This window comes from Protopterus annectens, chromosome 1.part2, assembly GCF_019279795.1.
Source record: "Protopterus annectens isolate FY-2018-M chromosome 1.part2, PAN1.0, whole genome shotgun sequence".
Classification (NCBI taxonomy): domain Eukaryota; kingdom Metazoa; phylum Chordata; order Ceratodontiformes; family Protopteridae; genus Protopterus; species Protopterus annectens.
The window spans coordinates 823,063,133-823,090,327 of record NC_056727.1 but is presented as its reverse complement, the minus strand read 5'-3'; the positions used below and the strand labels follow the sequence as shown (position 1 = coordinate 823,090,327).

Here is a 27,195-nt window from a genome sequence, read left to right as displayed (position 1 = left end):
TTGGTATATATTGGTTTCCCAGAGGACTATTATGTTTGGAATCACTGTTTGTTGAAGAAAGAACAGGACTAAGTTAACATTTTTTTCTTTGCTTGTTTTTTTTTTCTTCCTGCCGCTGTTGACTTGACCCCCTCCCCCATGCTTGGACCCAATGTCTTGCCATTGCAGTATCATTTTATCCAGCATGCTTCTTGATATGATCTACACTACGAGGATTTCCCTGTTGGGAGAGCACCATGTATATGGAGTCCCCATAACAGGGCTCTGGGGGTACACCTGCAAGCACACTGTACTACAGGATGGGCCAGGGGAGGCTCCATCAAACTGCACCTGGTGAGCGATTTTTTTCTGTCTTATACTTCACACCACATGCGGACACCATCTGGTGTGTGTACAGAGGGGCATGAGGTATAACTTGAGGGTACAGCAACCTGTCTGCATCCTCCAGCCTCACCTATCACTGCACAACAATCTCATTTTTGAGAACCATTCTCTACCAGGGCTCAAAGGAAGTCCCCCCCCCCCACTCCCTTCTCAAGAGTATCTGCTCCCATCCTCCCTGCCAGCACTGTCTGTGCCTGTGCCACTAATTTTAACTTCAGTCACCTGGATTGTAGTCAGGGCTTTATCCCAAGAGCTGGTGAGGTTTTACAATTGAAAATGTGTTCTTTTCTTTCTCTGAATTGATTTTTGAGTTACATATGTAAGCACAGGCACCGGAGGGCTTGCCCAGTGCAAAAAAACGTTTTTACATTTTGCATTATTTCTTTCTACCTTTTCTGGAATTGTTTTTGTTTAGGTTTTAGTTTCTTTCATTTTTTTTTCTGTTGTGACTCTGTAGGTAGATAATCTGTCATTGCCTTTAACCTACATGTATTATCATACTAGTTCTGAAAAGCACATAGGGCTCAAAGGCATTAGATGCTAAGCTTTCTGGCTCATCTCTCTTGAAGTTATTCAGCTAGGAGACATTTAGGTGACTTTAGTGATGTTCATCATATTGATCACTGCTGTAGTAGTCTTAGCTATATGGGTTATATTCTGCCTAGGATATAACAGCTGGCCAGATTCCAAACCTTCAGCACACCTGCCACATGCCCAAACTGTCAGACAGCTCGAGCTGAGCTGACTAAAAGATAATTTTGGGTGTAAAGCCCTTCACAGTTTTACTGCCACTGAAGCATACACCCTCCTCTGAGGCTTTCAATGGCCGACGATCAGCTTCTGCTGTCCTTTTCTAGGTAAACACATTTCCTTTTGGGAAACAAAACCTTCCATTTTCTTAATTTTGTTGATGTTTTAATACTTTCATCTTCAGGAAAATTATTTTAAAGCTAGGAGCATTTTGTTTTACTGGACTGTCTCTAGACTGCAATGCATTTTTAAATGGAACACTTATTTTTTTTTTTTTTTTTCTGGCAGTTTAAAAATAGTATAAAGTAACAAAAACATTTTTTGTGTGGGAAAGTGTGTGTATTTTTCTTTTGTTTGGTTGGCATAGTGTTTTAAAGTGCTTTTCACTGTTTTTTTTTTTCTACCAAAAAGTACCTTTTGTGGTCTGTTAGTGTTTACTGGCAATTGTCGCTTGTCTTCATTTGGAAAGAGGGACCATTTTTTGCTTGACCGTGAAACAGACTATCAGTTCCATGGTTAATCCTTCTTCCAGCCACAAAAAGAAAAAGAAAAAAAAAATTAAGCAAACCAGCTTTGCCACCACAGCAAGCTAGCAGTTTGCCTCAGGTGCAGGTGGGTGACTGCTGTGGCCATTTATTGTACAGCAGGCCACTCATCTTTTACCCTGGATCCCTCTAGTTTAGCAAATACAGCCACTGAGGACTGGGGATTAGTAACAAATAATTTGAATATGTAAAAAAATGTTGCAATAAATATTTTATTACATAGATAGAATTATTTAAGTGTATAGTTCTAGTATGTATTTATAAACCTGAGTTGAAAGTATGTCTGAGTACTTTTTAAGGACACGTTTTAAGGAACTGCTATATCTCTAAGCTAAAATGTTAATTGAATTATTGTAGAAATGATATGATTAGCTGGCCATGCTCACATGATTTTACTCTTGTTTTACAGATTGTATATTGCACTGAAGAAAGATTTATATCCGAAAGCTTTGCTGTAATAAATTATTGACGTTCTTGGAGTTGGAATTTTTCTGTTAGTCAGCTTTTATCTTCTAACTTCTGGTTTATCACTACATCAGCTTTTGGTCTTAAGACTGGGGATTAGTCACATCCTCTGCAGCTGTTGGGATCCCCTCAGTATACAAGAGAGAGCCCCTCTTGTCAGTCCTGGGAGAGGGAACAGGAAAGATTTCCCTGTTGTGTCAGAATGCTGTGCCCATCCCAGAGGAAGCAGCTGCTGCCATTAGTAACACGGCTGGCCATATTTATCCTGTCAAAAAGAAACAGAAAGTAAAGCGTGTATCTACTCTTCCTCGTATTTCTCTGAATGAGACTAGTTTACTGAGTCTAGTTCACCGTTTAATTCAGTCTGTCCATCCTTCTTGTAGAGTAGTTTCTGGTAAAAGAACGAGGGAGTCATCTTTTCCTGAAGACAGTAAACATTCTAAATATGAACAGGAAGATGTAGAGGTGGATATTGGGGTTTTCCTCAGATTTGTGTTACAGATTCAGAGAAGAGCTCAGTTTCTGATTCATCATGTAAGGGTTTCCTCTTTCTCTGAGACTATTTCTAGAATGTGCCAGTGTTTTCAGTCAAAGAAAACTGAGGTTTTGGTCCCTCAGAAAATACTATGAGTTGTTACAGAAGCATTTTTCAGAGCCTACACCCATTCATCCTGTTTTATCTGATTTAGAGGATGTGTGTGTTACTGCCTACAATTTTGCTGATAGTCAGACAGCTGCCCCTAAAAAGGCAGATAGAATGTACAAAGACTCTCAGTCTTTTTAATTTTTATACATTATTCCCAAACCTGACCCAGCAGCTACAGATTTAATTAATCCCAATGCTGCTAAGCACTTCATTTACTCCAATCCTATTCTTTCTGATAAGGATGAGAAATGTAATGACAGGTATGGGAGAAAAAGTGTATACTTTTCCAACTTTGATTTTCAGAATTTTGAATTGTCAGGCTCAGATGTTTAAGTTTATTCTGACAAATTGTGAAAGTGTGAGGAATGTTATATCTGCAGTTTCTTCTTGTGAGGAACAATCTGCTATAAATAATTTAGTTTCTTCTACTGCACAAGTCACTATTCATTGTAGTGTGTATGACTCTGCTGATATTTCTTCCAAGGCTATGGCATCTGGTGCTGTTTTGAGAGGGGGGGGGGGTTGCATGGCTGCATTCTCAGAATCTCCCAGATGAATGTTAAAAATGAGATTTTAAATTCTTCCTTGGATTGGGGGAGGGGGTTTATTGGAGGAGAATCTGGGAGATGGAAAAACAAGAAACCAATCCCAATGCTTAGAGATTTGTATCTTATTTGAATATTACTGAAAGACTCATGAGGATTTAACAGCTAAGCATCCTGTGGAACCTCATTCTTAGTTAAAAGGTTTTTATTTTTTTTTTATTTTTAACAAATATAACATGACAGCACACCATGAGCTACTACAGCAGAACTATATTTAAGAAAGAAATTTCACCTGACCTTCATCAGTACCATCTAATATAGTGGTCTGTACAGTGATTTTCAGTTTCATAACTGAAAATGCCTGTTTTACGAGGCTATTACCAGACTTTATTAGCCTGTTTTGAATCACATGTAGCAGGAGATATTGTGTCTGCTTTTGTTGGGCTCATATTCCTTGAAACAAATTCTGAAAGCTTTATTACAGAACTTTTTCCAGTCTGACTTGTTCTTATGAATGCTTGTATCACATGTAATATTAGAGGATGTGCCCACTTTTTCTTGGCTCATATTTCTTGAAAAACATTATAAAAGACCAATCTTCTATTGTTTGGCGAAAAGGATTACAGTGCCTGCCTATAAAAGGGTCATACACATGACTAGTATGACCAGTCCTCATTCTTCTTCCTGATGAAGACAGATATTTTTATATATGCAGGTGGGGTAGTCAGTTAGAGCCAAATTAGGTGACTCCATACCTCTCAACTGTACAGATTTTCACAGAATGTCCAGATTTCTGCTTCATAATTTTGGTCTGTTTTTCAAAAAATGTTGGCTTTCTGGGAAATTAGTGGCAAATCATCAAATATTGAAGTTTGAAAATAATGACAAACATTTAAGTTCCAGACTTCATACCCTTCAGAAAATTCATGCTAATGCCAAACCTGTTATTCTATTAACTGTCTAAGCTTGTAAGATCAATATTTTAAAAGTGTCCATATTTTTGGGCCTTTGTCCCACTTTTATTTACAGCTTTGTCCAGATTTCTTCCTCTAAGAGGTTGGGTGGTATAGGTGAGTCACGTTTTTTGAAAAATACATGCATCCAGAGAAATAGCTTACAGTGTAAACATGCCACAGTACCCCAGTGCTCATTTTTACAGAGTTCATGGATGTACACAAGAAGGAAAGAAATTAAGTACAGTTTGAGACCTTAGAATATTTTGTAAGGGTTTTCTGCCCAAAGAATAAAAATCCACCAAGTGGTGAAGTGCAGACTGTACTAAACTCTTTAATAAAATAAGTATCTCAGATCAGTATAGGCAAACTGTGTCTGTGAGGTAAAGAATAAAGCAGTGTGGACTGTGGTCCTAGGACAAGAGTATAGGCAAACTGTGCCTGTACTGTAAAGAATACAGCAGTGTGGCATGGGTCTCTGGGATAACAGTATAGGCAAACTGTGCCTGTGGGGTAAAGAATATATTAGTGTGCAGTGGAGCCCTGGAATAAGAGTATAGGCAAACTGTAACTGTGAGGAAAAAATACAGCAGTGTGGAGTGGGGCCCTAAGATAAGAGTATAGGCAAACTGAGCCAGTGAGGTAAAGAATACATCAATGTGGAGTGGGGCCCTGGGATAAGAGTATATGAAAACTGTGCCTATGAGGTAAAGAATACAACAGTGTGGACTGGGGCCCTGGGATAACAGTATAAGCAAACTGGGCCTGTGGTGTAAAGGCTACAGCAGTGTGGAGTGGAGTCCTGGGATAACAGTATAGTCAAACTGTGCCTGTGGGGTAAAGAATACATCAGTGTGGAGTGGGGTCCTCGGACAACAGTATAGGCAAACCGTGCCTGTGGGGTAAGGAATACAACACTGTGGAGTTGAGCCCTGGGATAACAGTATAGGCAAACTGTGCCTGTGGGGAAAAGAATACAGTGGTGTGGAGGGGGACCCTGGGATAACAGTATAGGAAAACTGTGCCTGTGGAGTAAAGAATAAAGCAGTGTGGAGTGGGGCCCTAGGATAACAGTATAGGCAAACTGTGCCTGTGAGGTAAAGAATACATCAGTGTGGAGTGGGGCCCTGGGATAACAGTATAGGCAAACTGTGCCTATGCTGTAAATAATACCGACGTGTAGCGGGGACCTGGGATAAGAGTATAGTCAACTGTGCCTGTGAGGTAAAGAATACAGCAGTGTGCAAGGGGGTACTGGGATAATAGTAGAGGTAAACTGTGCCTGTGCTGTAAAGAGAATAGCAGCATGGAGTGGAGTCCTGGGATAACATTATAGGCAAACTGTGCCTGTGAAGTAAAGAATATAGCAGTGTGTAGTGGGGTCCAGGGATAACAGTATAGGAAAACAGTGCATCTGTTGTAAAGAGTACAGCAGTCTGGAGTGGGGTCCTTGGATAACTGTATAGGCAAACTGTGACTGAGATGTAAGAACACAGCAGTATGGAGTGCAGCCTTGGGATAACAGTCCAGGCAAACTGTGCCTATGGTGTAAAGAATAGGGCAGTGTGGAGTCGGGCTCTTGGATAACAGAATAGACAAAGTTCCTGTGATGTAAAGAATACAGCAGCATGGAGTGGGGCACTGTGATAACAGTGTTTTCAAACTGTGCCTGAGGTGCAAAGAATACTGCTGTGTGCAATGGGCTCTGGGATAGCAGCATAGGCAAACTGTTTCTGTGGTGTAAAGAACACAGTAGTGTGGAGTGCAGCCCTGAGATAACAGTATAGACAACCTGTGACTGTGGGTAAAGAACACAGCAGTGTGGAGTGGGTCCTGGAATAAAACTGTGGACAAACTGTGCCTGTGGGGTAAAGGATACAGGAGTTTGGAGTGGGGCCTTGGGATAACAGGATAGGCAAACTGTGCCTGTGGCGTAAAGAATACAGCAGTGTGGAGTGGGACCCTGGGATAACAGTATAGGCAAACTGTGCCCATGGGGTAAAGAATACAGCAGTATGGAGTGGGGCCCTGGGATAAGATTATAGGCAAACTGTGCCTGTGTGGTAAAGAATACAGCAGTGTGGAGTGTGACCCTAGGATAAGAGTATAGGCAAACTGTGCCTGTGAGGTAAAGAATACTTCAGTGTGGAGTTGAGCTCTAGGATAAGAATATAGGCAAACTGTGCCTGTGAGGTAATGAATACAACAGTGTGGAGGAGATCATGGGATAACAGTTTAGGCAAACTGTGCCTGTGAGGTAAAGAATACAGCAGTGTGTACTGGGGCCCTGGGATAACAGTATAAGCAAACTGTGCCTGTGGGGTAAAGAACACAGCAGTGTGGAGTGGGGCCCTGGGATAAAAGTATAGGCAAACCGTGCCTGTGGGATAAGGAATAAAGTAGTGTGGAGTGGGGCCCTGGGATTACAGTAGAAGTAAACTGTGCCTGTGGTGAAAAAGGTACAGCAGTGTGGAGTGGGGCCCTGGGGTAACAGTATAGGCAAACTGTGCCTGTGGTGTAAAGGCTACAGCAGTGTGGAGTGGGGCCCTGGGATAACAGTATAGGCAAACTGTGCCTGTGAGGTAAAGAATACAGCAGTGTGGAGTGGGGCTCAGGGATAACAGTATAAGCAAACTGTGCCTGTAGGGTAAGGAATACAGCAGTATGGAGTGGGGCTTTTGGATAACAGTATAGGCAAACTGATTCTGTGGGGAAAAGAATACATCTTTGTGGAGTGGGACCCTGGGATAACAGTATAGGCAAACTGTGATGTGAGGTAAAGAATACAGCAGTGTGGAGTGTGTTCCTAGGATAAGAGTATAGGCAAACTGTGCCTGTGAGGTAAAGATTACATCGGTGTGGAGTAGGGCCCTAGGATAAGAGTATAGGCAAACTGCTCCTGTGAGGTAAAAAATACAGCAGTGTGGAGTGGAGCCCTGGGATAACAGTATAGGCAAACTGTGCCTGTGAGGTATAGAATACAGCAGTGTGGAATGGGGTCCTGGGATAACAGTATAGGCAAACTGTGTCTGTGGTGTAAAGAATACAGCAGTGTGGAGTGTGGCTGTAGGATAAAAGTATAGGAAAACTGTTCCTTTGGGGTAAAGAATACAGCAGTGTAGAGTAGAGCCCTGGGATAACAGTATAGACAAACTGTGCCTGTGGGGTGAAGAATACAGCAGTGTGGAGTGGGGCCCTGGGATAAGAGTATAGTCAAACTGTGCCTGTGGGGTACAGAATAAAGCAGTGTAAAGCGCGGCACTAGGATGACAGTATAGGCAAACTGTGCCTGTGGGGTAAAGAATGCAGCAGTGTGGAGTCAGGCCCTGGGATAATAGTATAGGCAAACTGTGCCTGTGGTTTAAAGAATACAGCAGTGTGGTGTGAGGCCCTTGGATAATAGTATAGACAAACTGTGCCTGTGGTGCAAAGAATTACAGCACTGTGGAGTGGGACCCTTGGATAACAGTATAGGCAAACTGTGCCTATGGTGTAAAGAATAACAACATGTGGAGTGGGGGACCTGGAATAAGAGTATAGTCGACTGTGCCTGTGAGGTAAAGAATACAGCAGTGTGGAGTGGGGCCCTGCTATAACAGTATAGGTAAGCTGTGCCTGTGGTATAAAGAATACATCAGTGTGGAGTGGGGCCCTGGGATAACAGTATAGTCATCTGCGCCTATGAGGTAAAGAATACAGCAGTGTGGACTGGGGTCCTCGCATAATAGTAGAGGTAAACCTGTGCCTGTTGTGTAAAGAGTTTAGCAGCATGGAGTGGAGGCCTTATATAACAGTATAGGCGAACTGTGTCTGTGAAGTAAAGAATATAGCAGTGTGTAGTGGGGTCCTGGGATAACAGTAGAAGCAAACATTGCCTATGTTGTAAAGAGTACAGGTAATCCGCAGTCAGGTCCTTGGATAACAGTATAGGCAAATTGTGCCTGAGATGTAAACACAGCAGTATGTAGTGCAGCCTTGGGATAACAGTACAGGCAATCTCTGCCTATGGTGTAAAGAACAGAGCAATGTGGAATGGGGCCCTGGGATAACAGAATAGACAAACTGCCTGTGGTGTAAAGAATACAGTAGTGTGGAGTAGGGCCGTGGGATAACAGTATAGGCAAACTGTGCCTGTGGAGTAAAGAATACAACAGTGTGGAGTGGGATCCTGGGATATAAGTATAGGCAAACTGTGCCTGTGGGGTAAAGAATACAGCAGTGCTGAGTGGGACCCTGGGATAACAGTATAGGCAAACTGTGACAGTGGGGTAAAGAATACAGCAGTGTGGAGTGGGGCCCTGGAATAAGAGTATAGGCAAACTGTGCATGTGAGGTAAAGAATAAAGCAGAGTGGAATGTGGCCCTAGGAGTACAGTACAGGCAACTGTGCCTGTGAGGTAAAGAATACAGCAGTGTGGAGTGGGACCCTAGGATAACAGTATAGACAAACTGTGACTGTGGGGTAAAAAATACAAGAATACAGCAGTGTGGAGCGGGGCCCTGGGATAACAGTATAGGAAAACTTGCCTGTGGGGTAAGGAATACAGCAGTGTGGAGTGGGGCCCTGGGATAACAGTATAGGCAAACTGGACTGTGGTGTAAAGACTACAGCAGTGTGGAGTAGGCCCCTGAGAAAACAGTATATGCAAACTGTGCCTGTTGGGTAAAGAATACAGCAGTGTGGAGTGGGGGCCTGAGAAAGCAGTATAGGCAAACTGTGCCTGTGAGGTTAAGAATACAGCAGTGTGGAGTGGGGCCCTGGGATATCAGTATAGGCAAACTGTGCCTGTGGGGTAAAGAATACAGCAGTGTGGAGTATGGCCCTAGGATAAGAGTATAAGCAAACTCTGGCTGTGGGGTAAAGAATACAGCAGTGTGTAGTGGGGCCCTGGCATAACAGTATAGGCAAACAGTGCCTGTGGTGTAAAGAGTACAGCAGTGTGGAGTTGTGCCCTGGGAAAACAATATAGGCAAACTGTGCATGTGGGATAAGGAGTACAGCAGTGTTGATTGGGGCCCTGTGATAAAAGTATAGGCAAACTGTGCCTGTGGGGTAAAGAATACAGCAGTGTAGAGTGGGGCCCTGGGGAAACAGCATGGGCAAACTGTGCCTGTTGTGTAAAGAATACATCAGTGGGGAGTGGGGCCATGGGATAACACTATAAACAAACTGTGCCTGTGGTATAAAGAATACAGCAGTGTGGACTGGGGCCTTGTGATAACAGTATTGGCAAACTGTCCCTGTGGTGTAATGAATACAGCAGTGTGGAGTGGTGTCCTGGGATAACGGTATAGACAAACTGTGCCTATGGTGTTAAGAATACAGACGTGTGGAGTGGGGACCTGGGATAAGAGTATAGTCAACTGTGCCTGTGAGGTAAAGAATACAGCAGTGTGGAGTGGTGCCCTAGGATAACAGTATAGGCAAAGTGTGCCTGTGGGTAAAGAATACAGCAGTTTGGACTGGGGCCCTGGGATAACAGTATAGTCAACTGTGCCTGTGAAGTAAAGAATACAGCAATGTGGACTGGGGTCCTGTGATAATAGTATAGGTATACTGTGCCTGTGGTGTAAAGAGTATAGCAGCATGGAGTGGAGTCCTGAGATAACAGTATAGGCAAAGTCTGCCTGTGAAATAAATACTATAGCAGTGTGGAGTGGGATCCTGGGATAACAGTATAGGCAAACAGTGTCTATTTTCTAAAGAGTACAGCAGTCTGGAGTGGGGTCCTTGGGTAACAGTATAGGCAAACTGTGGCCGAGATGTAAAGAACACAGCAGTATGGAGTGCGGCCTTGGGATAACAGTATAGACAAACTGTGCCTATGGGGTAAAGAACAGAGTTGTGTGGAGTGGGGCCCTGGGATAACAGAGTAGATAAACTTCCTGTGGTGTAAACAATACAGCTGTGTGGAGTAGGACGTTGAGATAGCAGTATCGGCAAAATGTGCCTAAGGTGGAAAGAACACAGAATTGTGGAGTTGGGCCCTGAGATAACGGTGTAGACAAACTGTGACTGTGGGTAAAAAACACAGCAGTGTGGGGTGGGGCCCTGGGATAACAGTATAAGCAAACTGGGCCTGAGGTGTAAAAAATACAGCAGTGTGGACTGCGGCCCTAGGTTAACAAAAGCAAACTGTGCCTATGGGGTAACAAATACAACAGTGTGCAGTGGGGCCCTGGAATAACAGTGTAGGCAAACTGTGCCTATGGAGTAAAGAATACATTAGTGTGAAGTTAAGTGGTCCTGGGATAATAGTATAGGCCAACTGTACCTGAGGCATAAAGACTACAGCAGTATGGAGTGGGGCCCTGGGATAACAGTATAGGCAAACTGTACCTGTGATGTAATGGGTACAGCGGTGTGGAGTGGGGCCCTGGGATAACAGTATAGGCAAACTGTGCCTGTAGTGTAAAGAATATGGCATTGTGGAGTGGGGTCCTGGAATAACCATGTACACTGTATTACAAATTACAGAAATTACTTTAAATGCAGGAAAGTCACTCAAACATCTACAGCTGGTTGCTGTGGGATATCCACATTGAGAGGGAGAATGCCACTGGTCTCAGAACATGACTGTATGTTGTTCTAGTATCCACAGTGAGATGGAGAATGCCCCTGGTCTCAGAGTGTGATTGTATGTCGTTCTAGTATCCACAGTGAGAGGGAGAATGCCCCTGGTCTCAGAGTGTGATTGTATGTCGTTCTAGTATCCACAGTGAGAGGGAGAATGCCCCTGGTCTCAGTACATGATTGTATGTCATTCTAGTATCCACAGTGAGAGGGAGAATGCCCCTGGTCTCAGAACATGATTGTATGTCATTATAGTGTCCACAGTGAGAGGGAGAAAGCCCCTGGTCTCAGAACGTGATTGTATGTTGTTTTAGTATGGGGTCTTCACTGTCCAACGTCTTCTTGGGTCTAGCAGTTGTGAGGGCTCTTCTCTTCTCATGTTTCCTCTCTTCAGCATGTTAAACAAGATTGCTACCATGAGAAGAAGCTGTTACAGGATATCCAGTGTCTTTACAAGGAAGAATTTCTGTGAGAAAAAATATTTTAATATCTTCTCATGTATATAAACTACATGTAGTTAACAGCATGCTCACAGAGACCAATACAGACAAAATACAAGCAGCCTTTGGCAATATTTGCAGATGTATTTGAAAAGTGGCATCTTGTTCAACCCTTGAGAAAGGGTATTGGTTAACAGTCGCCAAAATTTTATTTTCATATCAACTACCCTGTTTACAAGTGAGCCAGCACTGCTGACACACATTATGCTTAAATAATGTTCTTCAGTTTGATTCTTGGCTGGAATGTTTTCTGACTAGACTCTGTGTATTCTCTCAATGTACATTTATTTTCATTGCGTGCTCCATATTCCTTCTAAATCCTATAAATATGACAATCATCCAGCTTTCCCTTATGAGTGAGTGTCATGTGTAAGTCAGTTTGAGTTCATCCTACAATGCACTGGCATCATATCCAAGATCAGTTTATCTGCCTTGAACCCAGTTAGTAGTAGTAGGATAGTTTCAGTCTCCAATGTGACACTGAACTTGATAAAGTGGGTTCTGGATAATAAATGAATGAATGTAAGATACTGTTTTTCGAGGTAATGGAACATGCATGTTGTACTATTCCATGGTTACTGCAATCCGTATTAGCCACAGTCTTAATCCCAGACATCCCTTAATATTTAGTAAACAGCAGAACCAAAACATTTAGTATCCATAGGTGCTAGCATAACTAAGGCAGGGTGAAAGGACACATGCTGTTATGGTGTGCGATTGGTAGGAACCAGTGTTGCAGGATTACAGAACTGGAATTCATTTCTGAAGCATGAAGAACATTGCAGCTTCACAAAAGAATGCTAATGCTGCATTTGCAGTTATGGCTGATGTAGACTGTGTGTGGTAAATTGACTGTGACAAGCTGGTTTTGCTCTTAAACTTAAAATTCAGTATTGTGGGTGGCACAAGTTTGAGAAACTGCACAGGGCACCAGATGAGCTAGCTACAGTTCTGAGTGCCAAGCATGGAACCTTTCTCCAGTAGATATCAAAACTGTATCTGTGCCTTCAGTCACTAAGTTTGTGACTGTACTAAACAGACAGCAGGTCACTGAAGCTACGTGCAAATATAGCGATGCCTTTGCTTAAATATATGTATTATGTTTAGTAGACTTACATAAACTTATATTTTTCTGTGCTCTACCATCATAAGGTTTGCAGCTCTAAAAACTTTAATTCAGTCCTATCGTTAAATATACATGAAAACAGTGGTAATAGTAGGCTAAAGCAAACTGAGTAACAAAAAGGAATGCTTTATTTTTTTTCTTATTTTTTTCTCTTCTGTGCTGTTCATCTGCGATCCCTATGTTTGTTGACATGGTTTGAGTAACTTTTATCTTTTAGAATTTAAAAGAACAAGGAATGTCTTGTGAATTATGATGGATCTGTAGACTTCTGTCTTCTCTTGTAAATGTAACAAAAAAAGATGAAAAAGCAGGAATTGTCCTTCTTCGTGGATGTAATTGCTGTAACCTCTGATGGAATTAATGAATTACATATCTCTAAAACACCAGGATTGAGCCAAGGGAAAGAAGCAGGCTTTGATATGTATTGTCAATTAACCTTTTGTTCCTGAAGAAACATTGTTACAATGAGTAAAAGAACAGGTTCAGCCACTTGCAGTTCTCCAGAGTCAAGAAAATTATGTCATGTGATGACCATTAGGGAAAAAGATTGTATATAACTGTGTTATGCTCTGCTATGGTTAATGCAGTCTTGTTTGTGGTGGACCAGTCTATGAGAACTAGTTGTTAATATAGTTAACATAACACAGTTAGGTACAGTTTTTCTGCAGTAAATGATAACCAGGGAACTTGGGTATCTGGAGCTTATATTTTTTTTTTAATGTATGCCAGCCTACATAAATTTTAATGTGTATTTGCACTGCTTTCTTTATCATTTAAGTAAAGCTCATTTATTAACCTATAATCTCATGTGACTGTCATCCATTATTTATGTATTATATTTACACAGTCATATTTATCTAAAAAGAAGATAATCATTATTTACACTATTTAATAAACTGTGTAGCACACATCTCATATTAGATTAATTAGGCCTATTACCAGCAAAAAAATACCAATGTTTATGATTTCATATTTGGTTTAATTTAAGAGCAGCAGGTAACTGAAGGTCTTTGATCCTAACTCATAGTGATGGCAGGTGTGTGTGTGTGTGTGTGTGTGTGTGTGTGTGTGTGTGTGTGTGTGTGTGTGTGTGTGTGTGTGTGTGTGTGTAAATAATACTTTGTGTGAAAAGGAATTACCATGGATAAACGAGCACTGGGAGACATTGATTCACAGAGAGAAGGAGCAGTGAAAAAGGGTCCTTGGGATGCTTGGCCAAAGACTCAGCTTTGTAATTAGCACTTATTCAGTCCATTCTAGATGTGGCTGTTGGATACCCATACCCAGGACAGCAGTGCATATTTCCTTAATGTTCTTGCGGTCAAGTTGTACTTTGTGAAATAATTATTGAAATAGACTTGTGTGCACTTTCTTGCTTTTGCTTCACCTTTGATTAGTAGCGGTGAAACTCAAACCCTATCAGTGTCAACCATCTTGATTTCACAGTGGGTAGTTTCCTACCATTTGGGTGCCATGATAGTGGCAGCAGTATGATTGTCCCCACAACAATGGAGCCAGTTGTACTGTCCTGCCATCACACTGTCACACTGCAACAAGCAAGTGAACATACCAAGCGCCTGGTTCCTAGTACCTTTCAAGGAAAACAAGAATAAGCAAGAACCAACAGTTAAATCTATCCAACTATAAACCCTTTTCCCCCATATTTCCACATGGGGTCAGGATGATACATCAACACTAGCAGTCATCTGGAGCCAAATGTTCAGAACACTAGGTGGTTAATCCTGCTGTGGTTCTTTTTCCGTACCGCACACACTCACACCTTATTCAGCTTAGAGTGTTCAGTTCAAATACTGCATATCATTGGAATGTGGGTGGAAACAAAATCACCTGGAAAAAAGCCAAACAAACACAGGGAGGACATGCATACTCCACACAGGGAGGACATGCATACTCCACACACAAAGCATCCCAATCAAGAATCAAACCAGAGGAACTCTTGCTGTGAGGCTAAGATTCTACTTGCTGAGACACTGTGCCACACTATGAGCCAATGGTTGAATAAGAACATTTAATTACTAATTAAGTAACAACCAGTCTCTTCAAAACCCCAATCAATAGAAAAAAACAGCAAAACTAAATAAAATATTGAAAGCTGAAAAACTGCTTATTTATTTTACAATATTTGTTTCAAACTCCTTCAATCTCTAACATATGGTAAAAACTGTTGTAAAATGCAGGCTTGACTATTAATAAGATCATAGTTATGATTTGTCATATAATGTGCACAGCAGTAGGTCTATTTTCCTTCTTTCAAATAATATTCCTAGGATGTTCTTGTAACCGTGCTTTAAATTTGCCTTAGATCTCACTGATTTGAAACCACATGGACATTTAACAGCATACTATACTTTATTTATTATGTACTTATTTGTCTTTTGTTAACCGGGTTAGTCCAACTGGACCACTGGCCCATTTTCAGTGGAGACCCAAAGGAAAATGTTCCACACACACAAAGATAGTAATAACAAAGTTACATTCAAGTAATAAGAATATGAGTACATTCTTGCCATAATGGAAAATTAAAAAAATGCATACATAAGATGAATACATAATTGCATATATTCATGCAAGAAATTAAATTAATAGATGATAAAATTTAGCATAGAAACAGTCAGAAAAAAAAGAAAAAAGGATTTGCAATAGGTCATTGTAAGGAAGAGAAACATATGCCCCCAAAACATCTAAGTAACTTAATCAAGTTGGTAGTGAGGCAAAAAGAGGTATAAAGTAAGAGGAGTAAAAATAAAGAGGAGGGATGTATAGGCGAGTCAGGAGAGTGAAGGAAATTGTCATAAGAAGAGAGAGGAGGGGTGCTGATGACTGCAAACTGGGAATGGTCATTGGGTCCTCTAATGGTGTCAACATCCGGCAAGAGGGACTTATACAGACTAATGCTTGGTGCCAAAGTCATGGTCTTAAACAAAATGCAAAACAAAATGCATTATCATCCCCTTCCACAAGGGCGATATTCCTGCAAAATACCACATCAATAACAATACCCTAACCACCCATTCAAATGGTGAGAGACCTGGGCACACAGGTTGTCAGCAACCTCACCTTTAATTATCATGTCTCCACAGTGCTAATCGGGGCATTTATATTGCTCATCTCATAAGTAAGGATATTGCTTCCAGAAAAAAAAGAGGTTATATCCTCCCTGTACTCTTCCCTCATCAGGCCAATAATAGAGTACAATGCTGTCTTTGGAATGTTCCTTTCCAAGCATTTACAGCAAATGGAGAGACCACAAAGGTTCCTTACAACAAAAATTTATGGTCTCCAGCATCTGTCACATGTGGACAAACTGAACTCACTGTCACTTTACTCTGTGTCATGCAGACTACTCTGAGGTGACCTGTGCCTTGCATATAAGGCAATCTCTGACCCTGCATTAATGGGAATGCTGCACATTCAGAACTCAAATGGCACATGGGTCACTCACTGTAAGGACCTTAACCTGGCATGCAACATAAAAAAAAAACTGCTGGAGGGACAAATTTGTCTGTCAGAGGTTGCCTCACCTTTGAAACAGGCTTCCAATTCATGTTAAACAGAGCCCCTTGTTGACCCTATTTAAGTACCCTTTGGACAACTGGATGGATAATCAGAAATTCACTACTGGGGTCCCAACTGTGTCCATCTTGGACAGGGACAGTAGGTGTTGATTTTAGTGTCTGTTTTAAATGGACAATCTTGAGAACAAGGGTTGAACTTGGCTAAGCTTGTAAGGGTCCTAGGGCCATTAGCCTAGTAACCTCCTATGATCCTATAATCCTGTGAACAAAATACATTGTTAATTTGTTGATCATTGTGTGTGATGCTATGTAAAATATACACAATTTGGAATCTGTCTGAATGTATTCAGATATGTGAGAAAAGCATGCTAATGTTATTTCTGCAGAACTGAAGCATTACTGGTTTTCTTCGACCATTGAAATATCTACTGCATAGAGGAACTTTAGTTTTATGGCAGGACGTAATCTGTAATCTTCTAAATGTTATGCTCACACACTCAAACATGCACATATACGCATGCACACTGTGTCTGTCTTTAAGATGTGGTTGTCATACTAAGCATCTGAGCTGCAAACTTTCTTTCTGCACTGACATTTTCAAATATCTTTTTTAGCCAATAAAAAAGATATAATGTATTACCCTTCAGGCACAAGTGGATATTTAAGCTCTAGATCTAACATCAGTTTATAACTCCCAATGAAGGGCTCCTGTAATCCTGAAAGCTTGAGTAATTACAAAACATTTGTTGGCCAAAGAACACTACCTCTGTGTTTCAGTATCTTTGTGTTTTTTTTTGTCTTCCAACAATAATTTCCAACTTTTTTCCACAAAATTATGGGTGTGCTGATGTAATAAATCTTATTCTTACAAATAAAAAAACAAATTTATCATTACTGTGAAAAATATGATTATTGTAACAACACTCTCTGTTCAACCCAAGTAAACAAAAAAGGCATTTTCAATGTCACAAGGAAAAGAATTCCTCAATAAAAAAACATAGAAATAGTCTTAGCAGGCCTTCTAATGTGTACCACATCTCTATATGGTAAGGATTTCAATAGATGTAGTGGTGATAATTTATTTATTTAATAAGCCATGATGTAAGCATCTAATATATATATATATATATATATATATATATATATATATATATATATATACTGCTTCTTTTTGCTTTTGTCGTTTTTGCATTATATTTACTGCAGCTTTGTCTTGGCTGAAAAAGTGCCTCTTGCTTTTTAGTCTTCCCACATGCTCACTAGAAAAATAACAAAAAATAAATGAATAACTAAATAAAATAAAAAAAAACAAACTTCATTTATTTTATGAACTGCTGTATGGATACATTTTGTCAGCATTTAACAGTTACCAACAGCACATTATTTATTTATTTATTATGGTTTGTTAACCCAACATATCTCATTGAGACATTCCCAGTTTATATGGATGACACAAACAGAAATCTGAAAATGCAGTAAACAGATTTCCTTATGACAAGCTATCTTTCTGTGTTGCATGAGATGAGTAGTTCCCTATAGTTGAAGTCACATATATGGAGCCCAATATAGTGTCAGCACAGACCTGCTTCTCCAGGGATTAACAAAGCATCCAACCTAAACTGAAAAGTTGACATGCCAGATAGTGTAACACTACCCTTGTTCCCCAACTTTTACCCCAGTGCTGAATTACTCATCTCTCCAGAGCCTAGGTGTGATGTCAGTTGTTTAACGTCTTGAAACCTGTCACAGTCACACTAAAATCCTTTTGTTGAGAATTAGAATGTTCTTTACACTGACACAAATTACTTTAAAGTATGGCTTTAGAACAGAAAAATAATGTATTATATTTAGCCATGTATATGTGTACATGACTGTGTGTGTGTGTGTGTGTGAATATATGAGAGTGCAATATTTACAAGCTTTTTGCTATGAGGTACATTTTGCTAAAGTACAAAGCTAATGTTATAATAAAGGTTCTCAGGCTTCTTGTCTTTAGCTGTAAAAGAGGCTGTCATTTCCATATAGAAAATATCAGTGCTTTTAACAAGCGAGAGGGTGTATTGACTTACCAGTTCTTCTAATCAAAGTATGACATATCCATTTTGAAACAAGTTTTATGAATGAATGGGTCCCTTTACTGTGACCCAAATGACACTGTAAAGGTACTAGCAAACAAATTCCCTGCAAACATCGCCAACAGAACACCTTTTCCAATACCACTTATCCTAGATTCCCTTATCCCCCAGCATTACTAAAGAGCATGTCCTTAAGTATTATCTAAAACCAAAAACAATTCCTCCATGGGTCCTGATAACCTACTTGGGTACTTATTAAACATCTCTTGCCACACCATTTGTCAGATTGTTTCACCTAAGTCTAGCCATATGGCATGTACCCGAATCTTGGCACACTGCGCTGTTTACCTGAATATTGGCACATTGCACTGTATATCTGAATTTTGGCACACTGTGCTATGTACCTGAATCGTGGCACACTGTTGTTGTGATGCCCATTCATAATGGTGACCCTAGCACTGACCATGGAAACTGCAAACTAGTCAGCCTTGTGAATCTGATCTGTAAAGATTTGGAGAGTGTCATAACTAGTCACATTAATTATGATATTACAAGTTTCATTAAGCCTAACCCCCAACAGTTTGGCCTCATGAAAAGCAGACCACGCCAGATAAACCTTGTTAATTTCTTCAGTAGGGTTTCACAAGCTGTTAACCGTAGTCATGCTGTTCATGCACCTTTTCTTGATTTGGCTAAATCATTTGATACCATGTCTGGAATTGTAAGGAAACTATCATCCTTATACAAACAGAATGCCACTTGGCTAAAAGACAGAACCCATATAGTTATTGTTGCTGGTTTTCTCTTCAGGTAGTGCTAAGCTAACCAGTTGGGCCCCCAGTGGTCTGTGCTGGTTTCTGTTCCGTTTGCCATTTACTTCTCTGATCTCAAAAATGATAACTAGGACATTTGCAGATGGCTGTAAACTGGGTGTAACAGTTAAAACTTCCTGCAGATATCTGCACCCTTCGGAAAGAGCTTACCTTAGTTGACCTTACCTGTTGACTTGAAAATTGGCTTAAATGAAATACTGAAAAATATAGTATTCCTTGTTTTGGAAAACAGAAGTTACCCACAATGTACAATATAGATAGTACACCATTACAAAATGAAAAAGTAGTCAGGGATCTGGCCACTTGGATTGACAGTTCCCTTATCTTTGATCATCACATGGAACTATTGTCAGTAAATCCTTCTATTTAGCACACCTAGTAGCCAAAGGTATTTCATCTAGATCCAAAGATGTTATTGTCCTCCTATACTCAGCACTGATCAGATGATGATTATAGAAATAAAAGTACAAAAGTACCTTAAAGCCAAAGAATTCCAAGTAAAACGTAGAACAAAAGCACAAAACTCCAGGTATTCACCACAACATTTTAATCGTCAAGTATGACACAGAAAGCTTTCGAGTAGAACTCTTTTCTCAATTCATGAAATCAACAACATAAATTAATTTCATTTTTAAAAAACATTTCAACCAATCCGCTCAAATAATCAATTAATTAAATAAACTGAATTAAAGTGCCCTGTCTCTTAAACATATAATGAATAACATATACCTATATAAATGCAAATATACATAAATATAACTATAAAAATACAATAAAAAATAAACATTTAAAAGCTCAAATCATTTCATGTCATGTAAACCTGGAAGATGGTCTGCTCGAAAAAAAATTTTCTTCCAGGTTTAAATTCTGCTGTCAGTATCAAACCTGTTTTAAAACAAAGACATGAAATTATTTGAGCTTTTAAATGTTTATTTTTTATTGTATTTTTATAATTATATTTATATAAATTTGTATTTTTATAGGTATATCTTATTCATTATATATTTAAGAGACAGAGCATTTTAATTCAGTTTATTTAATTAACTGATTATGTGAGCGGATTGATAGAAATGTTTTTTAAAAATTTAGTAATTTATGTTGTTGATTTCATGCATTGAGAAAGAGTTCTACTCGAAAGCTTTGTGTGTTCTACTTGACCATAAAAACATTGCTGTGAATATCTGGAGTTTTGTGCTACTGTTTATAGAAACAAAGATGCATTTAGTATGTGTCTCACATGATAGCTCATCAAACTCGAAATTCCCTAGAGTGCCCTGAAAAAAGATCACTGGTGTTAAGAACTTTAGTTATGAGGAGAAACTGAAAACCCTGTCCCTGTAATCTGTGTTGTAGACTCCTGAGATGTGTTTTGTGCCTCATTTACTGTGCTACTAGACATTTTGTGGTACCTGACCTCCTATATCTCAATGAACCAAACAGCTCAGCTAACACTAGAACCAGAGATCTGAACCTTCTTCAGGAAATAAACAGAAGACAGTTGAGAGAGTAATTCATCTTAACACCTCATCATTCTCTAGAATTAACTTTCTCTGCGTGTTAACCAGTGTGATTCTATGACCAGATTTCAAAAGACTAGCTCCAGCTGGAAGAATCTTAGTCTGGTGTAAGCCTGTTCTGATTCCAAAAGACTTGTTCTTTGTATAAGTAGCTTATTCTAATGTAAGGTTTATCTGTAAAGTAGGCTTACACCAGAGTAAGTCACTTAACCGAGATCAAGTCTTTTGGAATCAGGCCCTGTATCATGCTTCACATTAAACCTGGATGACTGGATAAGTGCTCTTAAATTTATCCTTAGAGTAACTAACCTCGCCCACCTTGAGAGAGAAAGGAGGTAAAGTCAGAGGGTAGGTATTGGTGAGGCATATATGTTCATTTAGACTAAAATAGTCATAAACTTTTTGAATCCTATGAAGAGATCAGATAGGCTATTCTGAGGAAATATAAGACTATTACAAACTGAAAATCAACAAGTAAGGTTAGTAGATATGGCATGGATTAATTTGATGTCAATTTATGTTTCTAAAGGTACTGATCTTAAGAGACCAGTCTGTCAGGCTAAAATCTCAGTTGGATTTTATATTTACTGATTGAAGTAAAATATATTTCAGTATTGCACAGACTGAGACATTTCTCTGTTATACCTTTTCAGTCCGAAAAGTGTTCTTCCATTAATATATATATTTTTCTTATAATGAAATTAAATAAAGTAGTTCTCATTTTCTCTTATTTAAATCTTTACAGGTGCTAGATGTTTTATGTTCACTGTGTGTCTGCCATGGAGTAGCTGTACGGTCCAACCAGCATCTAATCTGTGACAACCTCCTACCAGGTCGAGATCTACTTTTACAGACACGACTTGTTAACCATGTCAGCAGGTGAGACATGTCAACTTGTAGGTTTAATATAACAGGTAATTACAAGGTACAGTATCTTGCACAGGTGATTATAAATGTGTTTCATTATGTTTCTTTTGCTTTATCCAAGAAATGATAAAAATACAGCATTGCTTCTCCATTTTTTTTGTTCATTTTCTGTTTAATGCTTATATGTTAAAGCTTGCTTCTGGTTTCTGATACCAAACTCCACTCCAATCCTTTCAAAAATTCCTGGTGTATATTCATTTGCGTAACATTAATTTGTGTATTAGTTTCACTTACCTTGTGTAAATAGAAATACACACACACACACACACACACACACACACACACACACACACACACACACACATGGCTACGCTCACATGCACATGTAAGTATATATGTGCATGTGTGTATTTATGGTTATAGTTTGATTCATCTCAGTATCACAGTGTCAAACGCATAAAATCTGATGCAATGCAGAAGAACGATATTGTTGAGCACGCAAAACATTGAATGCAGAAAAGATCACAAAAAGAAAATACTTTCTTTTTATGATCCTTACACTAAAACTCCTCCTTAACCCTAACCTCTAATTGTTAGAGATAGGGTTGGAGAGGGGCAGGGTTAAGGTTAGCAAATGTTACTGGGCTGGTGCAACATCCTATCTTGGCTGAATCTCTTTTTGCACTTTTTACTAAATGGTTTGTCTGTGCTCCTTTTTACTCTTTGCTTGGATGTTGTTTGGGATATTTTGCAGGCACCTTAATGTTTATGGATATTAGCAGGTTTAAGTCCTGTGTTTCTAAAGTATAGCCAAACATTCCAACTATGATATACTGACAAGGTCACAAAAAGTCCAGAACATTGCATGTCTACAGCTAGTGGGGTTTCACTTTACTGTATTGAATGTAGCATAAAGACTTAAAAAGTAAAAACACATGAGCATTCAGGAGCCATATAGCTGAAACACTTTTATGTCGTTAACAGGGTCATTTGTGTAAATCCACTTCATGAGGTTTAAGTTATTACACAGTGAAGACTACAAGTTAGCTGAGTCTTTCTTGAAGTTTATATATATACATATATATATATATATATATATATATATATATATATATATATATATAAAGGGTCGAAAATCCCAGAACTCGAAACCGCAATTGTAAGATCACGGTACAGTGAAGATGGGAATATTTGCCCTTTCCTCACTGTAGTGCAATCTCGGAGTTGGAATATATATTTAGCAGGGGGGTAAATTGCGGATTAGAGTTCTGGGATTTTTGATCATGTCAGCATTTGGTTAGATAAACTTTCATTTATCTAATATAGACCCTATATATATATATATATATATATATATATATATATATATATATATATATATATATATATATCTATGCACACACACAAACACACAGTGTGTGTTTTTGTGCGTGTCTGTGTGTGTAAAATGCTGACAGTGCAGACACAACTGTCATTTTTCCAATAAATATGAGTAGCAGAGACCCTGCTATTATAGGTTCATAGGTGTGTACTAGGCTAATGGCCCTGGGGCCTTTACAAGCCTAGCCCATAGAAGTGCCCTGGTATTGTGCTGCCCGTCATTAGTTCCCAGTGCCTCTATCAAGTAGACCCACTGGAGTGATCCCCGGGGTGAACTTTCTATTTCCCATCCACTCATCAAGATTTCTTTTGAAGAGGGCTAGTGAGGTGCTCTGCTTGACATGTATGGGAAGTCTATTCCAGACCATGGGCAGTCCCTGGGTTATGAACCTGTCCCCTCAGTATATTCTGTTGATTGTGGTCATGAAGTTAATGTCTCTGGAGTGTGTGGTGTGGAGGGATTGAGATTTCTTTAGATGTAGCTTTTCTAACAGAGCTGGGTCAGACATGGCTTTGTAAGTCAAGCAGAGATCACCTCTTAGTAGATGATATGAGACTGAGAATAGCTGGAGTTTTATTAGTGCTTCCATGTCTATTGTAGCACTTTCCACAAGACATTCCAAGGTACACAGTCAGATGCCTTCTTAACTTTTACAGTGCATACTAGACAGTAATGGTAAATTCTCATGACCTTTCCAACATCTGTGCAAAGACAGAGATATGACTTCCTGCTTTGTTTCACTCATACAGAAAGGAATCTGTCCTGTAAATCAGTGGCTTACTATTGTATTCAGTTTCCTTTCTAGCATCCTGGTATGTGTTTTTTTTTGGCGGGGTGTAAGAAATTTGACCCATCTAGAACTGGAAGTATTTTTTCTTTTGAGTTGGACTTGCTGCCTGTCATGACTTTCAAGTGTGTTTCAGGAACTTAGTCAACTACAGTAAATGTGACTGCATCGATGTGTATGTTTGTGTGTCTATGTGCCTCTGTTATGGTTGTTAGTATATCAGTGCTTGAAGGCCTAGAATGACGTGTAAATCTCAGTTGTGTACGCTAATTAGTTTCAAACAATTCATTACAAATTAGTTGGGTTTTATTCCCACTGGAACACTCATGAAACAACACAGTTGCGTGTGTCTGTGATGGAGGTAAGGGTAGTGGCTGTCCTGGGAGCAAGCTGTTAGTGGGTTCGATCCACACCTCAGAAGACTTGCCAGCTGTGAGCAAATGCAGTGTTGGGATTTTTTTAGGCAGACGTGGTTGATATTGCAGATGCTTAAGTAAATGCCTTTTAAATGTTAGAAAATGCAGTTCAGAGGACTTTTTTTTTTCTTTTTCAACTTGCTAGTGTTTTATTTTTCTTTTTGTCTTTCAAGTTTGGTTTAAGGGTCAGTCTAGGAATTGCTCTGGGCACAAGGTGACCTAGATACTGCTCTGATTATACCATCCTGGAAGTTCTTCAGTATCACTTAGGTCAAATTACAAACACACACACACACACACACACACACACACACACACACACACACACACACACTCAAATACATAAAACATCTTCTGCTTAGGCATCATTAAAATTATTGAACTGAAGCTATAGTTTTTATGTGAGACACAAATCCAAGACATCCCATATATGGTGCTGGTGTTATCAGCTGCTGGACCAACAAGAGCCTCTGGACAGATAGATATTGAGTTTTTCTTCAAGATCCTTATCCTTTCAACTAGGAAACTCACAGCATTTTGGTTAAAGTCAAATTACAGATACATAAGGCACAGTATGATGGAGATCTTCAGTTTGAGTCCTAAATGAGAGTTATTATAACCCTGTTGTTTCTATAATTCTAACAGTGCAAAAGTAGAGGGCTTTCTCTGTATTTGTGTGTGTGTTTGTAATTGAGCCTTAGTTACCATGCGGGGGTGGGGGGGTTCCTAGCTGAGAGGATAAGACTCTTAAGGGAAACTCAATACTCAACAGACCTTAAGTTTTGAGTCCCAAATGAGTGCTGATATAATCCTTTCACTTCTATGAGTATTACACACTCTAAGCAGGGGACTTTCAATGTATTTGTGTATACATGTGTGTGCACACGCGCTCGCACGCATGTGTGTGTGTGTGTGTGTGTGTGTGTGTGTGTGTGTGTGTGTGTGTGTGTGTGTGTGTGTGTGTGTGTGTATGCAATTTGACCTTAAATACCTTGCTAAAGGTTTCTTAGCTGAAAGAATAAGGCTCTAAAGGGAAAACTCAACAAATATCTGTCCAGGGGTTGTTGTTGGTTTAGTGGTCATAATACCAGCATAGTATAGTAGAGGTCTTGGGTCTGAGTCCCTAATGACATCTAATATCTGTTCACTTCTATGATTCTTTTGGTATCATTCAGCTAATTGGTCTAGCTCAAAAACTGAAAGTGCCCTGAGAAGTTAATTCTGTATTACTCTTAGTTTTGTCAGGTCATCAGACTCCCAGGTGAGTTCTGTACAAAACTATGAATTACTGTACATGCTCCCCCAAATACACAAGCACCCACAAACACAAAAACAGTTCTTTCTGACTTGCAGTGTAAATAAAAGAGGTGAACTGTGAAAAATCCTCTCTGAATTAAAATTTTGTTGTAGTACGTGAAACCCTGCAGTTACACTCAGAATTCAGGAAGAAGACCGATTTTTGAAGCACCCTTCTGATGTAAAAACCTTACAGTGCTATTAATTTCTTGTCTCATGCTATAGCAAGTAGCTACCGTGAACAGCTATGAAAAGTTAAAAACAACTTTAAAAGCTATAAAACACTTCAGATTACTTCTTTTCTTACGTGCGTATGTGGGTATGCCAGTATGCAATGTATTACAGCTTTTATAGCTCTTACAGGATCAGACATACACCTCCTGTTAGCCACTGTCTTTGCATATCAGTGGGTATTACAACCTTTATGGCTGTAAAGCACTTCATGGTCCTAAAGCTTCTTTTTTCTCTCTCTGTCTGTCACTTTAGCTCTCACTCTCTCGTAGTACATTGGAGCAGCTAATGCTCCATTTACTACAAAGACACATCTAGCAGCACTGCCTTACTGCTTTTAAAGCTGAGTAAACATAGATTTCCTACACTTTTGTCTTTCTCTCTTTGTCTCTCTCTAAATCTATAACTGGTAGTACATGGAGCAGGTGAATGTCCCTGCACTATTAAAATTATGATCAGAGCCTTCTAATCATAACAAAGTGGCTATATGTTGTCAGAATTAATGTCATAATTTATCTCTCTTGCTTCACCTTGCTCTACTCTCAGAAAACATTCTTTGACATCATTCTTGACCACACAACACATGGGATTATAAACTAGTCTTCAGTGTTAACTGAGATGTTATATGTTCAGGAATTTGGATGTCAAGAAATTCACCTCAACAGAGCAAAGCAAAGCTAGGGAAGTGAATTTCTTGATATCCAATGTAGAGAATATATAACAACTGTGGTATGATTGTAAAGCCCCAATGATAATTCTTTGTAGTAAATGCAGCTTTAACTGTTCCAGTGTACTACTAATTACAAAAGAGTGTAGGAGTGCAACCAGTTTTACACCATTTAAAGGAGTAAAACATTTAGTGCTACCATACAGACAATGGCCAGAAGCTGTGTCCCACTGATGATCAAACAGTTTTTTATAAACTTCACTTAGCCACATTTTTTAATATAACTGTGAAGTCTTTTACAGCTTTTAAAGCTGTGGCAAACTGGTAGTGAGCACTATTAATGCCATGCAGTGAAACTACTACCTAACTGTTGTGAAAGGTGCATAATAAAAGTTTCTTAAGCGCCTTTTTAAAATCAGAAACATGCTAAATGATTTTTTCCTAATTTAGACTGTACTGCAACTTGGCTATGGTTACAGACTCAATCATAATCCAGTATATTCTACATTATTTTGTGATGTTCACACAGGCATAAAAGGAGAATGTACATTTAAAGAACGTGAAGCTTTTAGTCAGCATTATTTAAAGGACATGAAGCAGCTGCCCCTGCGCAATTTGTAGTTTGTCAGGATGGGTACCAGAAATGATGAAAGGCAGCATTAATAGTAAGAATGACTAGAAATGCAGCCTTTTTCTTCTTCTTCTTCCAAATGAGACACTCTTCTTAAAAATTACTGGTTATAACAATTTTAACCCACATAAGAGAGCTAAAACTAGCAATGAGGTAAATGTAGGTTTAACTGAGATACAAGGAAATCTGAGAGACAATCTGTTATGTAAATATGTTTTATACACAAGTAAGATAAAGCTTACATCAGAACTTATGTATACTATCCACTGGGGACTTTTTATACTAATGTGTAAAAACTGTGGCTGAAAATCAGCTTATGTTGCATCACAACTACTGGCACACTTGGAAGGCATATGTCCATTAATGGGGTAGAATGCATAATGCTTCCTGTATGTGTGGCTAATGAAGTCTGATTAAGTGCCTTTTTCTGACTGTGACACAGACGTATTAAGAGTTATCAGTCCCACCTT

General features: G+C 39.3%; 1 protein-coding gene across 1 annotated transcript in view; it reads left to right on the top strand.

Moving 5' to 3' along the window:
* Positions 1-27,195, top strand: part of RYR2 (ryanodine receptor 2) — a 6,224,161-nt gene that overhangs the window by 2,553,899 nt on the left and 3,643,067 nt on the right. Inside the window, exon 19 of the mRNA XM_044059048.1 lies at positions 21,195-21,328. Within this exon, the coding sequence (XP_043914983.1) occupies positions 21,195-21,328 (134 nt within the window). The remainder of the gene's footprint in view (positions 1-21,194; positions 21,329-27,195) is intronic.